At 45.0% G+C, this 23,879-nt stretch overlaps 1 protein-coding gene across 1 annotated transcript in view; it reads right to left on the bottom strand.

The window, feature by feature from the left end:
- DNAH12 (dynein axonemal heavy chain 12) overlaps positions 1–23,879 on the bottom strand; it is a 1,160,754-nt gene that overhangs the window by 922,141 nt on the left and 214,734 nt on the right. Inside the window, 1 exon segment of the mRNA XM_029600929.1 lies at positions 21,200–21,335. Within this exon segment, the coding sequence (XP_029456789.1) occupies positions 21,200–21,335 (136 nt within the window).

Genomic DNA, 23,879 nt, shown 5'->3' on the forward strand with positions numbered 1-23,879 from the left:
GCTCCCGAAGAACCGTGGACACACCTCTCCACAGATTTCATCGTGGATTTACCACCATCCAGAGGTCACATGGTCATATGGCTTACTATAGATAGATTTTCTAAAATGGCCCATTTTGTTCCACTACCAGGCCTACCATCTGCTCCAGAACTGGCATGCCTGTTCTTTCATCACATCTTTCGACTACATGGCTTGCCCAAGGACATTGTCTCTGACAGGGGCCCACAATTTGTTGCCCGATACTGGAGCGCTCTTTGTAGCAAATTTGGCATCAATATCAGTTTAACAACAGCATACCATCCACAAGCCAATGGACAAGCTGAGCGTATGAACCGCTCCTTAAAGTCATTCCTCCGCGCTTATATAAACAACTGTCAAGACAATTGGTCCGAACTTCTTCCTTGGGCGGAGTTTTCCCACAACTCCCATATTGCCACTGCCAGAGATATGTCGCCCTTTCAATCATCTATGGGAAGCAACCACGACCACCACTGCCTATACCGTTATCAGTACCTTCTCCTGCTGCACAAGCCACTGCTGATGCCTCAAGGTCGTAATTTTTCAGTAGATTCGATTACTCTCTCCACTACCGACCAACCTTCAAAACTACTCGAGCCGACGCGCTTTCTAGAGCGTATGAGACAGAGGACTCTCCATCTACTCCCCAATACATTATTGACCAAGTGAAGGTGATCCTGGCTGCCACCCAGAATGCTCCACCAGGGAAGATGGTGGTACCCCTTCGACCCTGGCAGAAGGTGCTGTCCTGGGCCCATGATTCCCTCACAGCCAAACACCCTGTGAAACCTGGCACTCTTGAATTACTGCTATGCTACTATTGGTGGCCCCAAGTAGAGAGGGATGTCAAGGAGTATGCCGAGTCCTGCCCAACCTGTGCCCAACAGAAACCCCTCATGGGACGACCGTGGGGCCTACTCCCACCGCTACCCAGTCCCAAGGAACCCACCTATCCACGGACTTCGTGGTGGACCTGCCAGCCTCCAATAGTCATCACATTATCTGGGCAGTCAAAGATAGGTTTTCTAAGATGGTCCACCTTACCACTCTTCCCAAGCTACCCTCGGCCTCAGAGTTGGCCCACCTATTCACCCAACATATCTTCGACTGCACGGACTTCCCCAGCACATCGTGTCTGATCATGGAGTGCAGTTCACTGTTAACGTTTGGTGCTCCTTGTGCAAGAAATTCGGGATCCAGCTTGACTTTACTACAGCGTATCATACACAGGGTAACGGCCAAGCCAAACGCATAACCAGACCCTAAAGGTCTTCTTACATGCCTTTGTGAACAGCAGGCAGGACAACTGGTCCACACTACTCCCATGGGCCGGGTTTTCACACAACTCGCACGTCCAGTCTTCAACCAGTTCTTTGTCCTTCTTGGTAGTCTATGGTAGGCAACCAGCCCCGCCACTTCCCAGGGCACTTTTAGTGCCATCACCTGCAGCTCAACTTACCGCCCAGCAACCTCATACTCTTTGGACCCACACACAGGATCGCCTTCGAAGGGCGGCCGAGGAGGCAGAAAGGACGGCCAATAAGCACAGCGGCCCGCACCTCTCTTCAAACCTGGAGACCGGGTATGGCTTAGCACCCATCACATCCGGCTACAAGTACCATCGATAAGACTAGCCCCCCAGTACATCGGCCCGGTTACCTACCACCTAAGGCTACCTTCCTTGTTAAGGATATATAACACGTTCCACATCTCCCTCCTTAAGCCCCTAGTGTCTTCCTGGCCACGCTGGGAGATCACGGAACCCCAGGACCTAACAGCAGAAGAGGAGATCTATCGGGTAAAAAAAATACTGGACATACGATACCATCAAAGGAAATGGGAATACCTAATCACATGGGAGGTCTTCGGCCCCGAGGAAAACACTTGGGAGCCTGCCTCCAACATACTCGATAAAACTCTTCTCCGACAGTTTCACACCTCGCATCCTGATAAACCCGAGCCTTCTAAGAGGGGGTGCAAAGGGGGGGGTACTGTTAGGAATCCTGGCCTCGCTGGCCCGCAACTGGGCCTCCTTACCTGCGCCAGCCAGAGGCCTGGCTCAACAGCCGCTCCCGGCCACAGACTCCGCTCACAGCCTGCTCTTGCAGCATCCCGAACGCTGTCGACTCCTGCTCCTCATGGCCGTCCCCCTAGATGCGCACGCACGCTGAATCACAGGATTTAAAGGGCCAGCGGCAGAAAAGTTCCCTGCAGCCCGGGCTGATTACATCAAGCTGGCTGAGTATTTAAACCCTGCCTCTCCGCTCTCAATTCGCCTCAGCAACGGGTCCTGCTCTCCTGTAGAGTGTGAGTTGTCTGCGTTCCTGGTTCCTGTGTTCCTGCCCTCGCCTTGCCTCGCTCGTTTCTCAGTTCCTGCATTCCTGTTCCTGCCTCCGGTCCCTGCCTTGCTCCTCGTCCCCTGGATTGCCTTCTCCGTTCTGACTCCTTGCCTGGTACTCGACTCTGCTCGAACTCCGCCTGCCCTGACTCCTTGCCTGGTACTCGACTCTGCTTGAACTCCGCCTGCCCTGACTCCTTGTCTGGTATTCGACTCTGCTTGAACTCCGCTTGCCCTGACTCCTTGTCTATTCCCTTACTCTGCCTAATCGCCGCTGGCCTCTTCACCTGGACCTCTCTGACGCCACCTCTCATCACCTACGGGCATCGCTGTGAAGGGCTCAACCTGAGGGGAATGAGAGCTAGTATAGGTGAAGTTCCTGATGGGCCTTCCTCCTCAGTATCGCCTCGCTGACGACAAGGACTTCCCCCTGGAGATAGCAACAACCTCGCCTCGGCTCAAGGGGCCACTTTCCTAACACGCTGTGAGCCTGTATACTTCTGACAAAACTAATAAACTATGAAACATCAAAAACTGCACTTCAATTGTAATGTAAATTTAATATATGCTAAAGAAATTAAGAAGTTGTAGCAGAATATCCGCCTCCAGAAAAAATAATTTTGAAATTTAAAAATTCTGAAATTATTATTATTTTTTTTAAATATTTAGCTTCCCGAGTGAGTTTCTGTACTGGTATAGCAGAAATAAAAGTAAGAAAATTATCAGGTAAATCTAAATGTCTCCTTCCTTTACTTTCTGCTACACAAGTCCAGAATGACTGGGACATACCAAAGTCTAATTATTCTAGGTGAGAGAATGTTAAACCCACTTTAAGAATGTCTGCTCCAAAAGCAGTCACTTTTTTTTTTTGCGAGAATTTCCATTCTGTAATGTTTTATAAAACAATGTAAAGTTGAGACCACGTAACTGCTTTACAAATATCTACTGGATTTATAGCACCTACTTCTACCCAAGAGGCAGACTGTGCTCTTATTGCAGGAACCTAGTTACCTTTTAACATATATGCTGAATTTGTTTCCTTTAGCCATAGCACTATGGTAGCTTTAGATGTTGCCTTTTCTTTATATGCTCTCAGGGCTGGTTCAAGGGTATTAGGCACGCTAGGCAAAACTTACAGCTTGCTGCCCACTACCCGCCCCATCACACACTGAGAGGAAAGAATCACCTTGCTGGTGGCTAAAGAGAATTGGTAAGTATTGCTTGGGAAATTTTTACAACTTAAAAGTTTTGGGGAGAAGTAAACTATTGGGGTATATTCTTTAGTGTGTCTATGTGTATTAAATAGCTAGTCAAAGAGCAGGCAAAAACCAGGAGTTTGTGTGTTTTGTATTAAATAACTAGTAAAAGGACAGGCAAAAACCAGGAGTTTGCGTGTTTATTCCTGGATGGAATAAATGACAATTTTATGGAGCAATTAGTTCAGGAACTGATGAGAGAGGGAGCAATTTTAGATCTAATTCTCAGTGGAGCGCAGGATTTGTGCGAGAAGTAATGGTGGTGGGGTCACTTAGCAATAGTGATAATAATATGATAAATTTGAATTAATGACTGGAAGGGGGGCAATAAGTAAATGCACGGCTCTAGCACTAAACTTTCAAAAGAGAAACTTTAAAAAAATGAGAAAAATAGTTGAAAAAAAAAAAGAAAGGTGCAGCTAAAAAGGGTTAAGAGTGTGCATCTAGCAGGGACATTGATAAAAAATTCCATCTTAGAAGCACAGTCCAGATGTATTCCACGCATTAAGAAAGGTGGAAGGAAGGTCAAATGTTTGCCAGCATGGCTAAAAAATGAGGTGAAAGAGGCTATTTTAGCAAAAGATCTTCATGCAAAAATTGGAAGAAGGGTCCATCAGAAGAAATTAGGATAAAGTATAAGCACTGGCAAGTTAAATGTAAGACATTGATAAGAGAGAATTTGAAAAGAAGCTGGCCAAAGAAACAAAAACTCATAATAAAAACTTTTAAAAATATATCCAAAGCAGAAAGTCTGCGAGGGAGTCGGTTGGACCGTTAGATGATCGAGGGGTTAAAGGGACACTTAGGGAAGATAAGGCCATTGTGGAAAGACTAAACAAATTCTTTGCTTCAGTGTTTACTGAAGAGGACGTTGGGGAGATATCCAGTCCGGAGATGGTTTTCAACGGTGATGATTCAGATAAACTGAACCAAATTACGGTGAACCTGGAAGATGTGATAGACCAGATTGACAAACTGAATAGTAGTAAATCACCTGGACAAGATAGAATACACCCCAGGGTTCTGAAAGAATTAAAAAATGAAATTTCAAACCCATAACAATTAATTTGTAACTTGAAGATTGGAAGGTGGCCAATGTAAACCTGATATTTAAAAAAGGCTGCAGGGGTGATTCGAGAAACTATAGACCAGTGAGCCTGACTTCAATGCCAGGAAAAATCGTGGAAACTGTTATAAAGAATAAAATCACAAAACATTTAGATAGACATGGTTTACTGGGACACAGCCAACATGGATTTACCCAAGGGAAGTCTTGCCTCACAAATCTCCATTTTTTTTGAATGGGTGAATTAACATTTGGACAAAGGTGAACCGGCAGATGTGGTATATTTGGATTTTCAGAAGGCAATCGACAAAATCCCTCATGCAAAGCTTCTAAGAAAACTAAAAAGTCATGGGATAGGAGGTGATGTCCTTTTGTGGATTGCAAACTGATTAAAAGACAGGAAACAGCAAATTACCTTTTCATTTTTAGTCAATTTCTTAACCGGTTTTAACAAAGTGGAGCGTTCTTGTCCTTCGGCCTTTTTGTAACAGCTGTTAATGCATGCTTGTGGATAACCCTTTTCTCTAAATCTCTCTTTCATCTCAAATGATCTCAATTCAAAACTAACATTGTCAGTGCATATTCTTTTCAAACGTAGAAATTGGCTGTATGGCAGGTTTCTTATCAATGATTTGTTATGGCAACTGTCATATGCCAAAAGTTTATTCATATCAGTGGGTTTTCGATATAAATCTGTCTGGAAACCTGTAGGGGTGTTCTTGATTAATATATCTAAAAACGCAATCTGGTTTCTATCAAACTCCATTTTGAACTTAAGGTTCTTATCTAAACCATTGAGCCAATCTTTAAATTCCAATAGGGCCTTCTCGCTGCCTTCCCATAACAGAAAAACATCATCTATATACCGTTGCCCTTTGACGTTCACGGGTCTCTCTCACGATATCATTAAGACTATTAGGAAACATTGGCATATAGTGCAGTCTCTTCCTTCTTTTAAAGATAAAGATGTAATGATTGCAAACAAACGTGACAAAAATTTGAAAGAATATGTGTCACCTTCAGCCTTACCGCCGATTAAATATCACAAGAACAATAGGTTTGGACATGGCCCTTGTGGGAATTGCAGTGTTTGCCCGGTGAATCTCAAAACACGAACCCTATCTATTCCAACTACAAAAAAAATTTTTGAACTCAGAAGCCTAACCAACTGTAAAAGTACAGGCGTTATTTACATTGCCATCTGTCCTTGTAATAAAATCTACATAGGCAAGACTATTAGGCAATTGAACAGAAGGTTAATTGAGCACAAAAGTGCGATCAATAGAAAATGTGAAGGAAAACCTTTGGTCACACATTCTATACAGATGGGTCACACTTTCGAAGATTACAGATTTTGCGTTATCAAACAGCCAGTCAGGAATTGGAGGGGAGGTGATTTTGATAACCATCTACTTAGGCTGGAACAACAGTTCATATTTGAATTTATGTCTATGTCCCCGGTGGGTCTTAATGAAGAAACAGACCTCAGTGTATATCTTTAGACTACCTCAGAGGGTTTAAACCTATTTTTTCATCCCCCCTTTTTTTCATTACTTAGGGCCTCATTTTCCAAAGCTATCGCAGGCTTGCGCTGTTAGCGCAAGCCTGCGATAGCTAGCGAAAGTAGCGCAGGTCTGCGCTACTGAAATCGGGGCGGAGTCGGCCCCAGAAGAGGAGGAGTCGGGGCATCACCGGGGTCGACTTCGCGAGGACAGCGCGCCACGCGAAAAGGTAAGGCCCTTTTCGCTCTCTATTTCGCGCCCAATAACTACACCTTCTATGGTGTAGTTATTGGGCGCGATGCCGGCAGCGATCGCACCGCGGTGGTGCGATCGCTGCCGGACCGCCCCCCCGCTTCGGCCCCCGCCCCCCCCGTTAGCGCGATTTTCTAAAGTATCGCAGGCCTGCGATACTTTAGAAAATGAGGCCCTTAATCCTTTACACTTTTTTATTTATCTTTTTTTATATATTTTATTTTTTATCCTTATTTATATTTTCATTTTTGCAATTTTTACTTTTTGGATTTATTTACTTTCCTTCAAATGTATTTATTTATTATTCCTTTTTCACCTTCATATATTTTTTTGTTTATTATTTTTTTATTCTTTTATTTTGATTGTTTGTTTATATGTGTGACATATACAAAGTGAATATATTATTCATGTGGTACCTTAGATGTTGGAACAGCCTTTTTAATACATTTTTTAATATGATTTCTTTTAATATTAATCAATACTCAATATTTCAGGACGACAAAAATAGAAATTAATATCTAATATGATTCTCCTTTCTACACTGCAATATTAAGGTATATTAATATAGGTTTAAAGGATCTATATTCTGATATGCATGTGGAAATTCATTGAATATAGTGTTCTTTCTTTTATTAATTTAATATTGAAGATGGCAGCACTTGCACACATGATATTGGTATATCATCTGTATAATATAAATAAGTTAGATAAAATATTGCCCTTCATGCGCTTAGTAGATTAAGTACAGATGTGCTGCTATCGCGAGATTTCGAAGTCGAGGTGGCACTATAAGTAACGTTGTTCGTCAGCACCCTCAATTCTGTACAGCGTTTACAAAGTGTATGCGTGAGTGCCGTATCTACGAATGGTAAATATACTTGAAAACACACTGTGTTGTAATCAGTCATTTAAGTTGGTTTCGCTGTTTTTTAGTGTTTTTTTTTTTTAATATTACACATTGCTCTTAGCGGCAGAATTTTTACAATACCGGGTGTTCTTTGAACAACGGGGTGACACTATGATTCCGCTTATTTTTAGTGATTTTATATTCAATACAACACATAGCTTTCAGTGGCAGTAGTTTTATTTTTATTTATTTATTTATTTATAGGTCTTTATATACCGATAGCCGTTTGCACATCGTATCGGTTTACAGATAACTAAAACTTTTTTGACAGTGTCATTATACAGAACTTTGGCACTGCCGTTACATAGAACAGTAAACTCTGCATACAAGAGATAAACATCAAACAACAGTAACTGGGTAACTATTTACAGGGAACAACGGTTCCTCAATTGGTTCCTCAATTGGGGGCAGATGAGGGAAGATTAGCAAGAGCACATTGTGAAGGTAATACATGGAAAGCATTGTAAACAAATCAGGAGGTCAAAGGGGAGAAGGTAATTGAGAGAAAAAGTCAGCAGAAGCACAATGTAAAGGGTGATACAGGGAATGCATTATACACAGCTTAGGGGGTCATCAGGAGGATGATTGTTGAGGGAGGGGTAGGCCTGTAAGAATAGCCAGGTTTTTAGCTTTTTTTTGAATTTGGGTGTAGATGTTTCAGAGCGCAAGTCTGGGGGCATAGAGTTCCACAGGGTGGGGCCGGCCAGGGAGAAGGCTCTGTTCATTGTGGAAATAAGTTTAGTGGATTTAATAGAGGGGGTACGGAGTGTCCCTTGGAGGGCAGTACGAGTAGGTCTAGTGGATGGGTGGGTAAGCAGTGGGGAGTTGATCCAGTCAGTATTTTCATTGGTGATGCTTTTATGAATGAGGGAAAGAACTTTGAACAGGATGCAAGATTGTATTGGAAGCCAGTGGAGTTTGATGAGGGTAGGAGTAATGTGGTCACGTTTCCTGGAGTTGGTGAGGATACGTGCTGAGGCGTTCTGTAGGAGTTGTAACGGCTTAGTATGTGTAGCAGGGAGACCAAGGAAGAGTGCATTACAGTAGTCTATTTTGGAAAAGATAATAGACTGTAGTACTGTGCGAAAGTCAGTGAAGAATAAGAGGGGCCGGAGTTTTTTGATAGTTTGTAGTTTGAAGTAGCAGTCGGTAAGGATAGAATTAATGAAGGGTTTGAAAGAGAGCTGGCTGTCAATGAGGACGCCAAGGCTGCGGGTATGGGAGGGGAAGAGCGTGGAGGAGTATGCAATGGGAATGGAGGGAGAGGAATGTTTGTTAGAGATGATGAGGAGTTCAGTTTTTTGTGGGTTAATGGCATTGGTTTTATTTGAAACAACGAGGTGGCATTTCTACGAAATGCTGTATAGTGTCTACAAAGCGAATGCGGTGGTGTCTTATCTTTAAATGCTTCAATTACTCACTACAAGCTGATCCCGTTTAGATTTAGAGATTTCATACTTTGCTTTATATTTTGTTTCTAGTTGGTATTATTTCTTTATAATCCCTTTTTAAATAATAGAGTTTAGCGGCTTTGATTCTAGGATTAGTATATATAGGCTGGTAATCAGCTTGGCACAGTTATGCATAGCAATTGAATAAAAATATGCATGAGTGCCGTCTAATACTAAAACGAAATCCATGGAAACCATGTGTAAATTCAACGTGCTTTATAGTATTCACTACAACGGTGCTCATCTAACATGTCCTCTAAGTTTTTCAATTTACTAGTTATGAGCACCGTATCATAAATTCAATGTTCTGAGTAACATCATTTTCTCGCGGCGCCAGTTTTTAAAGTTTGAGCGATCATTTAAGATATGTATGATATGGATCCGTTGGTTGATAGGATTAACAAGAAAATATTTGGTTCCATTAAATAAACAGGATACTGTTTTGCCTAATATGAACAGTTGAAAGGTACAACATTTTGAAAGAGCATAAAGAATGTATTTCAGTGCGATACTTATTTGGAAATGTATTTTTTTATATATTGTTCTATTCTAGTCAGTTCGCTGTTCGATTATTTGAGATCACAGGACATGTGATGTCCATGCTCATTTGAATCTATCTAAGTGACTCAAAAGGTACCATAGAATAATTTAAATATTGTTTCCTTTTATTTCACACTGGTATATTTAAAGTAAAGAATTGCCACACATATCCTCTATTTATTTATTTATTCGTTATATCTTTTATTATTTTTTTATTTTTTGTTTCACATTATTTTTTCACTTTTTTTATTTTTTCATTTTTTTCACTTTTTTAGTTTCATTAAGTTGTTCCCCTCTTCATTGCTTTGTTGTTTTTTGTTTCTTGTACGATTTAATTTTACTGTTTCCACATTATGTGTTATGGTCTACATTTATGTACGATCGCTCATAAGGTAGTTTTATAAGATATACACAAACACTCCCTTTGCTTATGTTATACAAGCCGTTAAGCCCGTTAAAACGGGCTACATCCCTCTGTCTCTCACCTCCCCCTCATTCTCTCTCCCCTCACTCTTCACCACCTCCTCCCCCCCTCCCTCACCCACTCCTCCCTCCCTCCCACTCAGTCTCACTCACTCCCTCCCTCTCTCTCCCTCTCTCTCGCTCAGTCCCACTCACTCCCTCACTCAGTCCCACTCCCTCCCTCTCACTCAGTCCCACTCCCTCCCTCCCTCTCAGTCCCCCTCTCCCTTTCACTCAGTCCCACTCTCCCTCCCCCCTCTCACTCACTCAGTCCCACTCTCCCTCCCCCCCTCTCACTCAGTCCCACTCACTCCCTCTCCCTCAGTCCCCCCTCACTCACTCCCACCCATTCTCTCTCTCCGTCCCTCCCACTCAGTCCCTCCCACCCACTCTCTCTCTCCGTCCCTCCCTCCCACTCAGTCCGTCCCTTCCTCCCTCGCTACTGGCCGCTACCGCCGCCGCCCGCTGTCGCCGCCCGCCGCCCGCTACCGCCACCGCCCGCTGCCGCTACCGCCGCCCGCTACGCCGCCCGCTACCGCCACCGCCATTTTTTTTTTATTTTTTTACGCACGGCTCTGACCAACGTGCTGGCCCGCACATGCGCGGTAGAGCTGCTCTCTACTGCGCATTTGCGGGCCGTCGGTCAGAGCCCATTTATAAGGTAGATTATATTCACGAGTGTGTTGCAATGGTATTTGTACACTCTATTGTAAATGTGATTCACAGAATTGATATATAGTGATATATACATACATACATACAAACATTTGAGATATATGTTTATTTTTTCATTCTTCTTTACAATATGTTCATTATTGATTTTGCTTTTAATTATTTTATATTATTTAATATTTTTATGCTGTTTGTATTACAATTTATTTGTTGATACAAATTTACATGTTTGTATGTCTCTTTTACATGTTTTTATCTGTTTGAGATAGCCCCTGAAGCAGCTTGTATAGCGAAACTCGGCCAGAGTCGGGCAGGCAAGAATCAATAAAGTCCATTTTACCGATTCCACCTTGTTGTGTGTTTGCTGTCAGCCATCTTGGATCGGTTACCGGTTTGTTTCCTTGGACCATCCCTAAAATAAAATAGGTCCACCAAAAAGGCTGGACCAGGGGATACTTCCTCTAAGGGTGTCTCCATGGTCTGGCAGGCTCTTGGCATGTTGGACGCTTGGAGGACACTCCACCCCTCCGATCTAGAATATACACATATCTCCCGAGCCAATGGAACTGGATCCCGAATTGATTATATCTTAACTTAACTCAGAGTACAGATTTTGCACGAGTGCTTCGCACTGAACTGGGCCCTTTGGCAATTTCTGATCATACCCCGGTCCTCCTTGATTTTATGGTAGGAACACCTGTCACTTCCTCACGCATTTGGTGCTTCCCTCGTCAACTGTATGGCTTCGAGCTTTCCTCACCAAACAATGGGAAAATTACACTGTTAACAATGAACAGCACAAATCTAGCCCCTTGTTGTATTGGGAAGCAGCAAAAGCAGTTCTTAGGGGTGATTTAAAAGCTTTTACAGCCAGAAACAACAAGGCCCAACTGCAACAGATTCGCACCCTAGAAAGTCAATTGTTGGTCGCTAAGTGTGCTTACGAGAAGTCTCCCACAGCTGCTGCTAATTCTTCCATGTGTGCACTTATGTATGAATTAAACTCTTTATTACATATTCAGGCACGGAAATCTGCCTTTTATTTTAAGGCCAAGTACTATCATCATGGCAGCAAATCGGGTAAATTCCTGGCGAACATGACAAAATCCTGGGGAAGTAAGACGCACATAGCGACAATGTGATCCCTCATGGGCAATCTTGTTAACACGGACCAAGCAATGGGAGAAATGTTTTGCGAATATTACCGGACATTATAGCAAGGTGACCCCATTGATTCAGCAGCCCTAACAGATTATTTATCCCTTTCTGGGTTACCCTGCCTTTCTGAGGACCAACTAACTCAACTGAATCTTCCTATTCAACACCGGGAACTCCAGACCGCTATTAAGATGGCCAACTGTGTAAGTTTCTCTGGCAGGGAAAGAAACCCAGGATAGCCCTAAAGGTTCTTCACCTACTGAAGAAGCGGGGGGGGGGGGGCCTCCTGGATTTTAATGTTTATAATGTGGCTTGTCAACTTCACCACGCAGCAGACTGGTTTATGACCACTTCCTATTATACCCCTCTGGAGATAGAAGACCTGCAGGTTAAGCCTTTAAGACTCACTTTCATTCTCCATAAACCACTTCACATACTCCTTTTTCATCTTAGACATACTGTGTTGATAAAACCAACCTATGCGGCTTGGAGATGGGCTTGCCAGTGCTTCCAGTTCTCTCGTGGTACTACACATTTTTTGCCTTTTCTGGGAAACTCAGACTTTCTTCCGGGCATGCAAAACAGACTTTTTGGAGATTGGTACACGAGAGGAATTAAATCTGTGATATACTTGGTAGATGCCTCCAATATAGTTTACTCTTTTTCCATGTTGCAGGACAAGTATGGTGTTCCCGCCCCAGCATTTTTACGCGTACTTACAAGCACGTCATTATATAGGCTCGTTGGGGTTGCCAGATCCACATCAACCCATTTGGGAATTTCTTTCGGATTTTTTAGATATGGATGATCCAACTCACCATAGGTTCTTTTTTTGGTATAAACTATTGGGTATATATCAACCTCCCTCTAGCTGGTACACTGTGGTAGCCGGATGGAACAGGGAGTTAGGACTCTCTCTAACCACACCCTACTATAGGCAATGCTTTACCAGAGCACAGTCCCTATCCATGCCCACTCCTTTACTAGAACTTCAATTTAAATTTTTGCACAGGTTTTATATAACATCGGCGCAGGCGAGCAAATTGGGGAGGGAAGGAACTAGATGCTGTCCTAAATGTGGGACCTCTCGTGGCACGCTTGGCCATCAATTTTAGTCTTGTACCACAATTAGTTTGTTCTGGCGGAAGGTGCATCGCTACCTACTGATGATATGTGAAGTTAAATTTGCATACCATATTAATGTATTCCTCTGAGATGATAGCCGAGGTATCAATTTTCATAAGAAGTCTACTAGATGGTGATTTCGCTTGGTGAATTTGCTGGCCAAAAAGTGTATCTTACAGAAATGGCTGGCTGCTGATCCCCCTACTTTAAGACAATTGCGCAACCTAATTCATCAGACATGCTTGTTAGATAAATATATAACCAAAATTGAATGGTTCCACTCACGATGGCTGTTTTATGTTATGGTTTTTAGGTGTTTGGTGGATTCTTAGGTGCTGCAGTGATGGCCACTCCCATGGGGAGGAGCCCCGCGGGGAACTGCAGTACCCGGCTAGACTCAAATGCACAAACACAGAGATAGGTTTATTATACAGCTTGTAGAGTTCACCAGAGGTGGCAGTAGTGAGTAGATTTCTGCAGCAGCGTCTTGGGTCCTCGGCTGAGAAGACCCGTCCCACAGTGGTGGTGTATAGAGCTCCGATGCACATTTCCAATGAGGAGCTGTAGGTGAGACAGACTGGTAGATGTTAGATTACTCACAACTCTTGTAGCTGTAATGGTAGAGTTCCCAGCAGGTAGAAGTAATGATAACAGGCTCCAAGGTAGACAACTCAGGCCCTCGAGGAGCGAGTACCTGGATACTGGATAGGCACCTGGAAAGAAGCATAGGGCCCCCGAGGAGCGGGTACCCAAGTTAGTAGAACCCCGGAGGGTAGAGAGAGCTTCCAGCAACAGCAAGAAGTGGTAGAGCAGCTTAGACAGGACAAATCCAATCCTTGCTAACTCAAAGTGAGTCAGCAAATGGGCAGCCTAAATACTCATTTGGTGTGACGTCACTCGAGGGGGACGTCCCCGAGATTCGCGTCAACGCTGGAATAAAGATGTGGGTAGCATGCGCGCGCACACCCTAGGAGACCCTCAGGTGTATCATGGCAGAATGCATTGCCATAGCCATTCCGGGGATGCCGGGGAGTGCGGCAAGCAGACGTGGTGGTTGCCATTTTCCCAAGGCTGGTGGAGAAAGCGAATATTGAGGTGAGGATTTTCTGGGTCCATAGCCCTCCCGTGACAGGAGGTATTCCCAAACTCCGCCTCTCTTCCTTACATCAAGTATTGCATCAACTTTGTACTCAATGTCCTCTTCTGTGTCAACAGGAGGGGGATCTGGTGTCTTGGTGCTGAATTTGTTGAGAATGAGTGGTTTCAATAAAGAGACATGAAACGAGTTATGGATCTTCATTGCTGGGGGAAGTCTGAGACTGTAGGAGAGGTTGCCCAGATGTCAGAGGATAGGAAAAGGTCGACATAATGTGGAGCTAAGTGAGCTGATGGCAGCTTGCGTCTAAGGTGTTTTGTAGACAGCCACACTTGATCACCAGGTTTGAAGTCAGGAGCCTTGCAGTGATGTGCATCATAGTCCCTTTTAGCTCGGATTCCAGTTTTATTGAGCATCTCCTTGATCTTCTTCCAAAGTTGTTGAATCTCGTCAGCAGTAGATTGAGCTGCCAGAGACGACACTGACAGCAAAGGTGGTGAAGGTAGTCTATAAACCACTTCGAACGGTGTTGATCCAGTAGATGTAGCTGGATGGGAGTTGATGGTGAACTCGGCCCATGGTAACAGTTCAGCCCAGTCATTCTGACGTGAACCAACGTAGGCACAGAGGAACTGCTTGAGGGTACGGCTCATCCTCTCAGTTTGACCATTTGAATGAGGATGGTATGATGAAGTGAAGTCGAGAGTGATATCAAACTTCTTGCACAAAGCCTTCCAGAATTTGGCTGTGAATTGTACACCTCTATCTGAGACGATATGTTTAGGCATGCCGTGAAGGCGGAAAATGTGGCTGATGAAAAGCTTTGCAAGTTCACTAGCAGTTGGTAAGCCAGGAAGAGCCACAAAGTGAGCCATATTTGAGAAACGATCCACTGTTACCCAGATGGTATTGTTGCCTCTAGAGAGTGGTAACTCCACCACAAAGTCCGTGGCGATGTGAGTCCAGGGCTCATCTGGTACTGGCAAGGGTTGAAGCTGGCCCCAAGGACGTCCGAGCAAAGGTTTCTGTCTGGCACAGTTGGCACAGGCAGCTACGTAAGCAAAAGTGTCCTCTTTCATAGATGGCCACTAGTAGTATTTCTGTAGCTTCGCCAAAGTTCTCCATTGACCGGGATGTCCAGCCAATTTAGAATCGTGAGCCCATGCTAGTAGTTTCTTCCGGAGCTTATTAGGCACAATAGTTTTGCCCAAGGGCACTGGGTGAGTAGCAAATAGAATGACTCTCTCTGGGTCAATGATATGTTGCGGAGCATCAGGTACATCTTCAGATATGAAGGAGCAAGATAGGGCATCCGCTCTGATGTTTTTATCTTCAGGTCGGTATTTCAAGATGAAATCAAACCTGTTAAAGAACAGGGACCATCTCGCTTGTCTATGGTTGAGGCACTGGGCATGGCGAAGCTATTCTAGGTTTTTATGATCTGTAACAACCGTGATCTGATGTTGAGCACCTTCAAGCCAGGGACGCCACTCCTCGAACGCCATCTTTATCGCCAGTAGTTCTTTATCTCCAATGCCGTAATTCCTTTCTGTCGGCGTGAAGCTTCTGGAGAAAAAGGACCACAAAAATCTCGAATACTTACGTCATGCGTAAGTATCGATTTGATTTTCTATTGAAGTATCGACCTGCGGACAAGAACACCCACGCGGATGTTCTCTACCGTTCCTTTTCACCGGAGGATGTCCCTGATACTCTGCGCCATATCATTGACCCTAATAGGGTACTAGGCAACCCTATCGCCTCCTTGCTAATGCGACCCCCTCATTTAAATATTGCATGGCACCCACCTTGGGGGCGCCTGGGCGCATTAAGAGAGCGGGTGCTGACTGTTCAGCGCCCGCTTTCTACGCAAGTTTATTGTTGAGTTCGTGAACCCTTGAGCTAGCTAGAGATGATGTAAGCACGCTTATGGGAGGGCCCCCAGCAGAGGTCGCAGCCGGTAGGCGTATCTAGGCAGGAAAGCACTGAATCTTCACCACAGGAAGCTCGAGATCCCCCCAGGAGGAGCCCTTGAGGATCCGAGCCGCTTGGACTTATGTGTGGCTTACCAGAAGAGGGGAATCCAAAATGTAGACTAGAAGCTGTGAAGCAGAGTAGAGGTGGAGCCAGGAGTCCGACAGGAACTTTGCCACTGGAAGCACGAGGACCCCCCCCCCGGGAGGAGCCCATGAGGACCCGAGCCACTTGGACTTTGGTGACATCTCCCGGAACAAAGCGGCGGCAGTCAGGCTGGACAAGGAACAGACCAGGAACCAGGGCAGGTGGCAACAGCAAGAACCAAGAATGGGCCAGGAGTCAGGGCAGGCAGAAGATAGCAGAAATCAAGTGACGAGCCGAAGTCAGGAGCCAGGAACATGAACCAAGACAGCAATTAGCAAGACTCAAAGAGCTAACCTCATTGCAAGGCAAAGCTTGAAGGCAGCAGCTGGGTTATATATACCCAGTGATGTCTGACATCATTCTAGGGGCTGGGCTAAGTTTTCCCACCGTGGTGCCTTTAAAACCCGAAGGCCAGTGCGCGCACGTGCCTAAGGGGCATGTCTAGGAGCAGGAGCTCGGCGGCGTATACCTCATGGGGACGCCACCATGGAGAGGCTGTGACAAGGCCCTAAACCAGCCGGGGAACTCCATGAGACGGCAGGAGCCAGCAGCAAGATAGGTAGGGGCCCGCGTGTGTCCCGTGGTCAGGTTTCTAACAGTACCCCCCCCCCCCTGTTATGCCCCCTCCTTGGGGGTCTAGGCTTATCCAGATGGTTCAAGTGAAATTGGGAACGGAGGGATTTATCCAGAATGTTATTTGCAGGCTCCCAAGTATTGTCTTCAGGACCACAGCCTACCCAACATAAGAAAATGCCATACTGGGTCAGACCAAGGGTCCATCAAGCCCAGCATCCTGTTTCAAACAGTGGCCAATCCAGGCCATAAGAACCTGGCAAGTACCCAAAAACTAAGTCTATTCCATGTTACCATTGCTAATGGCAGTGGCTATTCTCTAAGTGAACTTAATAGCAGGTAATGGACTTCTCCTCCAAGACCTTATCCAATCCTTTTTTAAACACAGCTATACTAACTGCACTAACCACATCCTCTGCCAACAAATTCCAGAGTTTAATTGTGTGTTGAGTAAAAAAGAACTTTCTCCAATTAGTTTTAAATGTGCCCCATGCTAACTTCATGGAGTGCCCCCTAGTCTTTCTACTATCCGAAAGAGTAAATAACCGATTCACATCTACCCATTCTAGACCTCTCATAATTTTAAACATCTCTATCATATCCCCCCTCAACCGTCTCTTCTCCAAGCTGAAAAGTCCTAACCTCTTTAGTCTTTCCTCATAGGGGAGCCTCATCCCAACTGCATAGGCTCCAGCCCTTGGTTGTTCGAGGAAGCAGAGGGAGAGGACATGGGTCAAGAGAACGTAGGTGCCAGGTTAACTGGTCTACGAACTGATCTCCCTTCACGAAACCGTTGTTGGAGTCGTCGGTCGACCCTTCCTGCCAGGTTGATCATGCCGTCGAGGTCATCCGGGAGGTCCCTTGCCGCTAGCTCATCCTTGAGGCGTGAAGACAATCCTTCCAAGAATATCCCATGAAGGCTGTCCTCCCTCCAGTCCAGCTCAGTGGCCAACGTGTGGAATTCGACTGCGTATTCAGCAAGAGAACGAGAACACTGACGTAGACATAGCACTTCGGCAACCGCCGTTGATTTACGGGCCGGCTCAAAGATGTGCTTAAATGTGGACACAAAGTGTTGCAGGTTTCCAAGGATCGGATCATTACACTCCCATAATGGGGATGCCCATGCCAGGGCCCTTCCATCTAACAAGATATAATATAACTGGTCTTCACCGGATCCGACGGGAACTGTGTTGGCAGTAATGTAAACTGAATGTAACATTGGTTAAGGAACCCACGGCACTGTCTTACCTCTCTAGAATATCTGGGCAGCACTGGTAGCTGCGTGGAGGCCACCGCTCCGGGGCTAGGCATCGAAACGGGAACAGGGGGTGGTACCAGGGGCGTAGAATCCAGACGGTTTGCCAGTCTCTCTACATCTAGGCAATGTTGCTGCTGTTGTAGCTGCTGGGCAATACCAGGGATGGCCTGAAGGCTGGCCAAGTCTGCCGGGTCCATGGCCTTGCAAACTGTTGAGTTCGTGAACCCTTGAGCTGGCTAGAGATGATGTAAGCGTGCTTATGGGAGGGCCCACAATGGAAGTCGTAGCCGGGAGGCAGACCTAGGCAGGAGAGCACCGAATCTTCACCACAGGAAGGTCGAGATCCCCCTGGAAGGAGCCCTTGAGGACCCGAGCCGCTTGGACTTAGGCGAGGTCTCCCAGAACAAAGCGGGTGGCAGTCAGGCTGGACGAGGAACAGACCAGGAATCAGGGCAGGCGGCAGACAGCAAGAACCAAGAACGGGCCAGGAGTCAGGGCAGGCAGAAGGTAGCAGAAACCAAGAGACGAGCTGAAGTCAGGAGCCAGGAACACGAGCCAAAGTCGGGAGCCAGGAACACAAACCAAGACAGCAACTAGCAAGACTCAAAGAGCTAACCTCGTTACAAGGCAAAGCTTGAAGGCAGCAGCTGGGTTATATATACACCCAGTGGCATCTGACGTCATTCTAGGGGCCAGGCTAAGTTTTCCCGCCGCAGTCCCTTTAAAACCCGAAGCCTTGCGCGCGCGCCTAAGGGACGAGTCTAGGAGCAGGAGTTCGGAGGTGTCTCCCTCGTGGGGATGCCACCGCGGAGAGGCCGCGCCAAGGCCCGAAACCGGCCGGGGAATGCCGCGAGTCGGCAAGAGCCGGCAGCAAGAGATGTAGGGGCTCCCATGTGTTCTGCGGTCGGGGTTTCTAACATTTATTGCATCGGCCCACAAGTATATATATCAAGGTCTGATTAAACATGGGCACCACAAACTTGCTTCACCAATAGTTTTAATTTAAAAAAACAGTAATTCAGGAACACAAATAAAGTAGCCAAAAAGGCTTTCCATACCAGAAAAGTGAAGAGGGAGATCCAAACAGCTTAATAGCATTCAGTGTAGCTCTTTTCAGACCCAGTCCTAAGGATTAGGAACAAGTTTGTGCCAGCAGAGAACTCTCTGCTGGCTAAAGCTTAAGACAGATGTGTGGGTCTAACTTTGGGCAAATGAGCCTCCAGCTGAGTATAACCCAGCCCACAATACATGGGAATTAACAGCATTATTGCTTCCCCCCCTTTCCACCACCCACATGGCTCACCCAGGAGGATGTCAGTTTGTTACTCCCACACACAGTGGTTCAAGACCTACCATTCCTCACAATATGCTAGTAATGTCATAGGCTTAAAAAAAAAAAAAGGTCTGCACCATGTCTCCATAAGGTGGAAAGGAGACTAAACCTAGTTGTATTGGACAAGTATGGCAGAAAGCTACCACTTGAGTAACATGGCTTATAAAGTTTTAATAAATGAAATGAAAAATGAGCATTTAGTGATAGCCATAGAATGAAAAGGCTATGTTTACCCCCACCCTGGACAAGAAATGATGTCAAAGGTATTCTCACAATCTGCAAAGATACTGAACATAAGAACATAAGCTATGCCATACTGGGTCAGACCAAGGGTCCATCAAGCCCAGTATCTTGTTTCCAACAGTGGCCAATCCAAGTCACAAGTACCTGGCAAGTACCCAAACATTAGATAAATTACAAGCTACTATTGCTTATTAATTGCCATAATAGCAGTTTATGGATTTTTCCTCTAGGAACTTATCCAAACCTTTTTTTAAATCCAGATACACTAACTGTTGTAACCACATCCTCTCACAATGAGTTCCAGAGCTTAACTATGCGCTGAGTAATTTGTTTTAAAAGAGCTTTGATTTGTTTTAAATGAACTATTTGTTAACTTCATGGAGTGCACCCTGGTCCTTCTATTTTCTGAGAGAGTAAATAACCGATTTACATTAACCTGTTCAAGTCCTTTCATAATTTTGTACACTTCTATCATACTCCCCCCTCAGTCGTCTCTTCTCCAAACTGAAAGCCCTAACTTCTTTAGCCTTTCCTCATAGGATAGCCATTCCATGCCCCTTATCATTTTGGTCGCCCTTCTCTGCACTTTCTCCAGTGCAGCTATATCCTTTTTTGAGATGACCAGAATTGCACATAGTGCAATTCTGGTCATCTCAAAAAAGACCAGAATTGCACATAGTATTCAAGGTGTGGTCTCACCATGGAGCGATATAGAGGCATTATGTTTTATTTGCCATTCCCTTCCTAATAATTCCTAACATTCTGTTTGTTTTTTGACTGCCACAGCACATTGAGCCAATGATTTCAATGTACTATCCACTATGATGCCTAGATCTCTTTCCTGGGTGGTAAATCCTAAGACAGAACCTAACATTGTGTAACTACAGCAAGGGTTATTTTTCCCTATATGCATCACCTTGCACTTGTCCACATTACATTTTATCTGCCATTTAGAAGCCCAATCTTCCAGTATCATAAGGTCATACTGCAATTTATCACAATCCACTTAAAATTTAATTACTCTGTTTGCTTTTTTTGTCACCACAGCACACTAGGTTGACGATTTCAATGTATTATCCACTATGACGCCTAGATCTCTTTCCTGGATGGTAACTCCTAAGATAGAACTTAAAATTGTTCTTCCAGTCTCACAAGGTTCTCCTGCAATTCATCACAATCTGCTTGAGATTTAACTACTCTGCAAAATTTTGTCATCTACAAATTTGATCACCTCACTCATCGTACCCCTTTCCAGATCATTTATAAATATATTAAAAAGCACAGGTCCAAGTACAGATCCCTGAGACACTCCACTGCTTACATTTTTCCATTGTGAAAACCAATCATTTAATTCTGCTCTCTGTTTCCTGTCTTTTAACCAGCTTGCAATCCACAAAAGGACATTGCCCTCCTATCCCATGACTTTTTAGTTTTCTTAAAAGCCTCTCATGCGGGACTTTGTCGAACGCCTTCTGAAAATCCAAACACACCACATCTACCGGTTCACCTGTGTCCACATGTGTATTCACCCCCTCAAAATAATGTAGATTTGTGAGGCAAGACTTTCCTTGGGTAAACCCATGTTGATTGTGTCCCATCAAACCATGTTTATCTAAATGTTTTGCGATTTTATTTTTTATAACAGTTTCCACAATTTTTCCCGGCACTGAAGTCAGGCTCATTGGTCTATAGTTTCCTGGATCACCCCTGGATCCCTTTTTAAATATAAGGGTTACATTGGCCATCTTCCAATCTGGATCCATCAATCTCTGGGCTCAATCAATCTCTGGGCTGAACAATTAAAAATACAGAAAAATAAACTTACTGTAATCTGTGTATTTAGTTCTTCAACACCTTGCAATTTTGCACGTTCTATAAAATCTATCATTTCTATCATATCCTCTGTGCTTTCAGGAACTGTTAGTGCACGCTCTTTGATAAGTTCAAATTCCTTACAGATCCTGCAAAATAATGTCACGGTTTAGTTCATGTTTTTTGTATTAAATAAGCAAAAGAATAATACAGTACAAGCTTAATCATTAGATAATTAAGGGGCGGATTTTAAGAGCCCTGCTCGCCTAAATCCGCCCAAATCCAGGCGGATTTAGGCGAGCAGGGCCCTGCGCGCCGGTGAGCCTATTTTACATAGGCCTACTGGCGCGCGCAGAGCCCCGGGACTCGCGTATGTCCCGGGGTTCTCCGAGGGGGGCGTGTCGGGGGCGTGCCCGGTCGTCGCGGCGTTTAGGGGGCGTGTCGGCAGCGTTTGGGGGCGGGTACGGGGGCGTGGTTACGGCTCGGGGCGGTCCGGGGGCGTGGCCGCGCCCTCCGTACCCGCCCCCAGGTCGCGTCCCGGTGCACAAGAGGCCCGCTGGTGCGCGGGGATTTACGCCTCCCTCTGGGAGCCGTAAATCCCCCGACAAAGGTAAGGGGGGGTTTAGACAGGGCCGGGCGGGTGGGTTAGGTAGAGGAAGGGAGGGGAAGGTGAGGGGAGGGCGATAGAGGATTCCCTCCGAGGCCGCTCCGATTTCGGAGCGGCCTCGGAGGGAACGGGGGTAGGCAGCGCAACTCGGCGCGCGCCGGCCATACGAAATAGATAGCCTTGCGCGCGCCGATCCAGGATTTTAGCGGTTACGCGCGTATCTACTAAAATCCCGCGTACTTTTGCTTGCACCTGATGCGCCAGCAAAAGTACGCCTATTCGCGGTATTTGAAAATCTACCCCTTAGAATATAAAAAATTGTAAAGTATTAAAATAGAAATAATGGGGCAGATTTTAAAAAGCATTTACATGCGTAAATCTGGGTTTTACGCATGTAAATGCACTTTACTCGAGTAAGTGGGCTTTTGAAAATTGCTACAATATATGCCATTGAATCGTCCATAGGATTTATTCGCATAAGTGCACTTTACTCGAGTAAGTGGGCTTTTGAAAATTGCTACAATAGTAGTTACATTTATGCGCGTAACTCCTTTTGAAAATTACCCCCAATGTTTCTTGATTCAGAATAGTGATAAGTAGAATGTTGCTTACCTGTAACTGAAGTGCTCTATAGACAGCAGAATAAATCAGCCAAACTAGTGAGTGATGTCATTCAATGACAACAGGACAGACCAGCTCTCTCTGAACATTCCCATACTGCCACTCCTACGCGAGTCCCCTCAATTTCATATTAAGCTAAGAGAAGATTCAACTATACTTGGCAGGTAGGAGGATACGTCTATGGAGAACTCCCATTACAGGCAAGGAACTCACCTTTTTCTTTCGACATTCAGGATGAAAATTAACCACATTAGTGTGAACTCCCAAGCTGAGAGTTGTGTGAAAAAACATTCTAAAAGGAGAATCAGTTTTGATCATTCTTGCAGCAATTTCAGAAAACCCTTGATGCCTTTATTCCGTGCAACCTGAATAATTTCACTGGAATGGTTTGAGAGTTGAATCATTATGCAAACAAATTTTTAAAACTGCCTGAACCCACTGTCTTTTCTTGAAGCATTGTCCAAGCAGTATTGGAAAGTGAATATATGTATATATGGCCAAGTTGCAGCCTTACACAGCTCTTCTTTTGTGGCTGAATGGAAATAAGCTTCTGAAATTGCCATTGATCCAACTTGATGCTCCTTAACCCTATCCATTTGGAAAAGGGTGAGCAACTCTGATCCTCAAGAGCCACAAACAGGTCTAGTTTTCAAGATATCCACAATGATTATACATGACATATATCTGTGTGCACTGCCGCCATTGTATACAGATATATCTCAAGTATATTTATTATGGTTATCCTGAAACCTAGACCTGTTTGTTTCTCTTGAGAACTAGAGCTGACTTAGGACTAGGCCTGCTTATGTGTAGCAAAATTGTATACAGCCTGATATCCAATTAGAATGTTTTCTTTTGGAAACAGCTAAACTGAGCTTGTTTGGATCAAAAGAGACAACAGGTGGGTAGAGTAAGATATGTAGACCATTGCTGCTGTGGTAAGTTTGGCTCAACCTACAGGGAAGGCCCCGTAGGCTCTCACAGACAGCTGATGGAGCTACACAAAAAAAGGAGTGACTAGGGGCTTTATCTATACCAACCCCTTTCCCTTTGGGTTGAATCCTTGGATTCCGGGGGCTGTCAGATCATAGGTGAGAGTCTCTGTGGCTATAGCATAGGCATTGATTCAGGGCCAGACTAGTGTCAAAGGCAGGTGGCAAGCAAGAATGGTCAATGTCCAGGCAAGGGTCAAATCCAGAAGTCAGTCCAAGGAGAGACAAGGAGATGAGGCAAGCGGGGCTGGAGAGACAAGGCAAGACTGGACTGGAGAAACAAGGCAAGGCTGGGAACGCAGGAACCAGGAACAAAGCAGCATCACACTACACAGCCAGTGTAGTAGACCTATTGCTGAGGCAAAGTATGGACATTGGGATTGCCCCTAAGTAGGGCTGCTACAGATGATGCCATCAGTGGGTGCCACGGCCCTTTCCTGCCACAGGCTCTTTAAGAATGGTGATGTCAAGCA

Source organism: Rhinatrema bivittatum, chromosome 4 (genome assembly GCF_901001135.1).
Source record: "Rhinatrema bivittatum chromosome 4, aRhiBiv1.1, whole genome shotgun sequence".
In the NCBI taxonomy this organism is placed as follows: Eukaryota; Metazoa; Chordata; class Amphibia; order Gymnophiona; family Rhinatrematidae; genus Rhinatrema; species Rhinatrema bivittatum.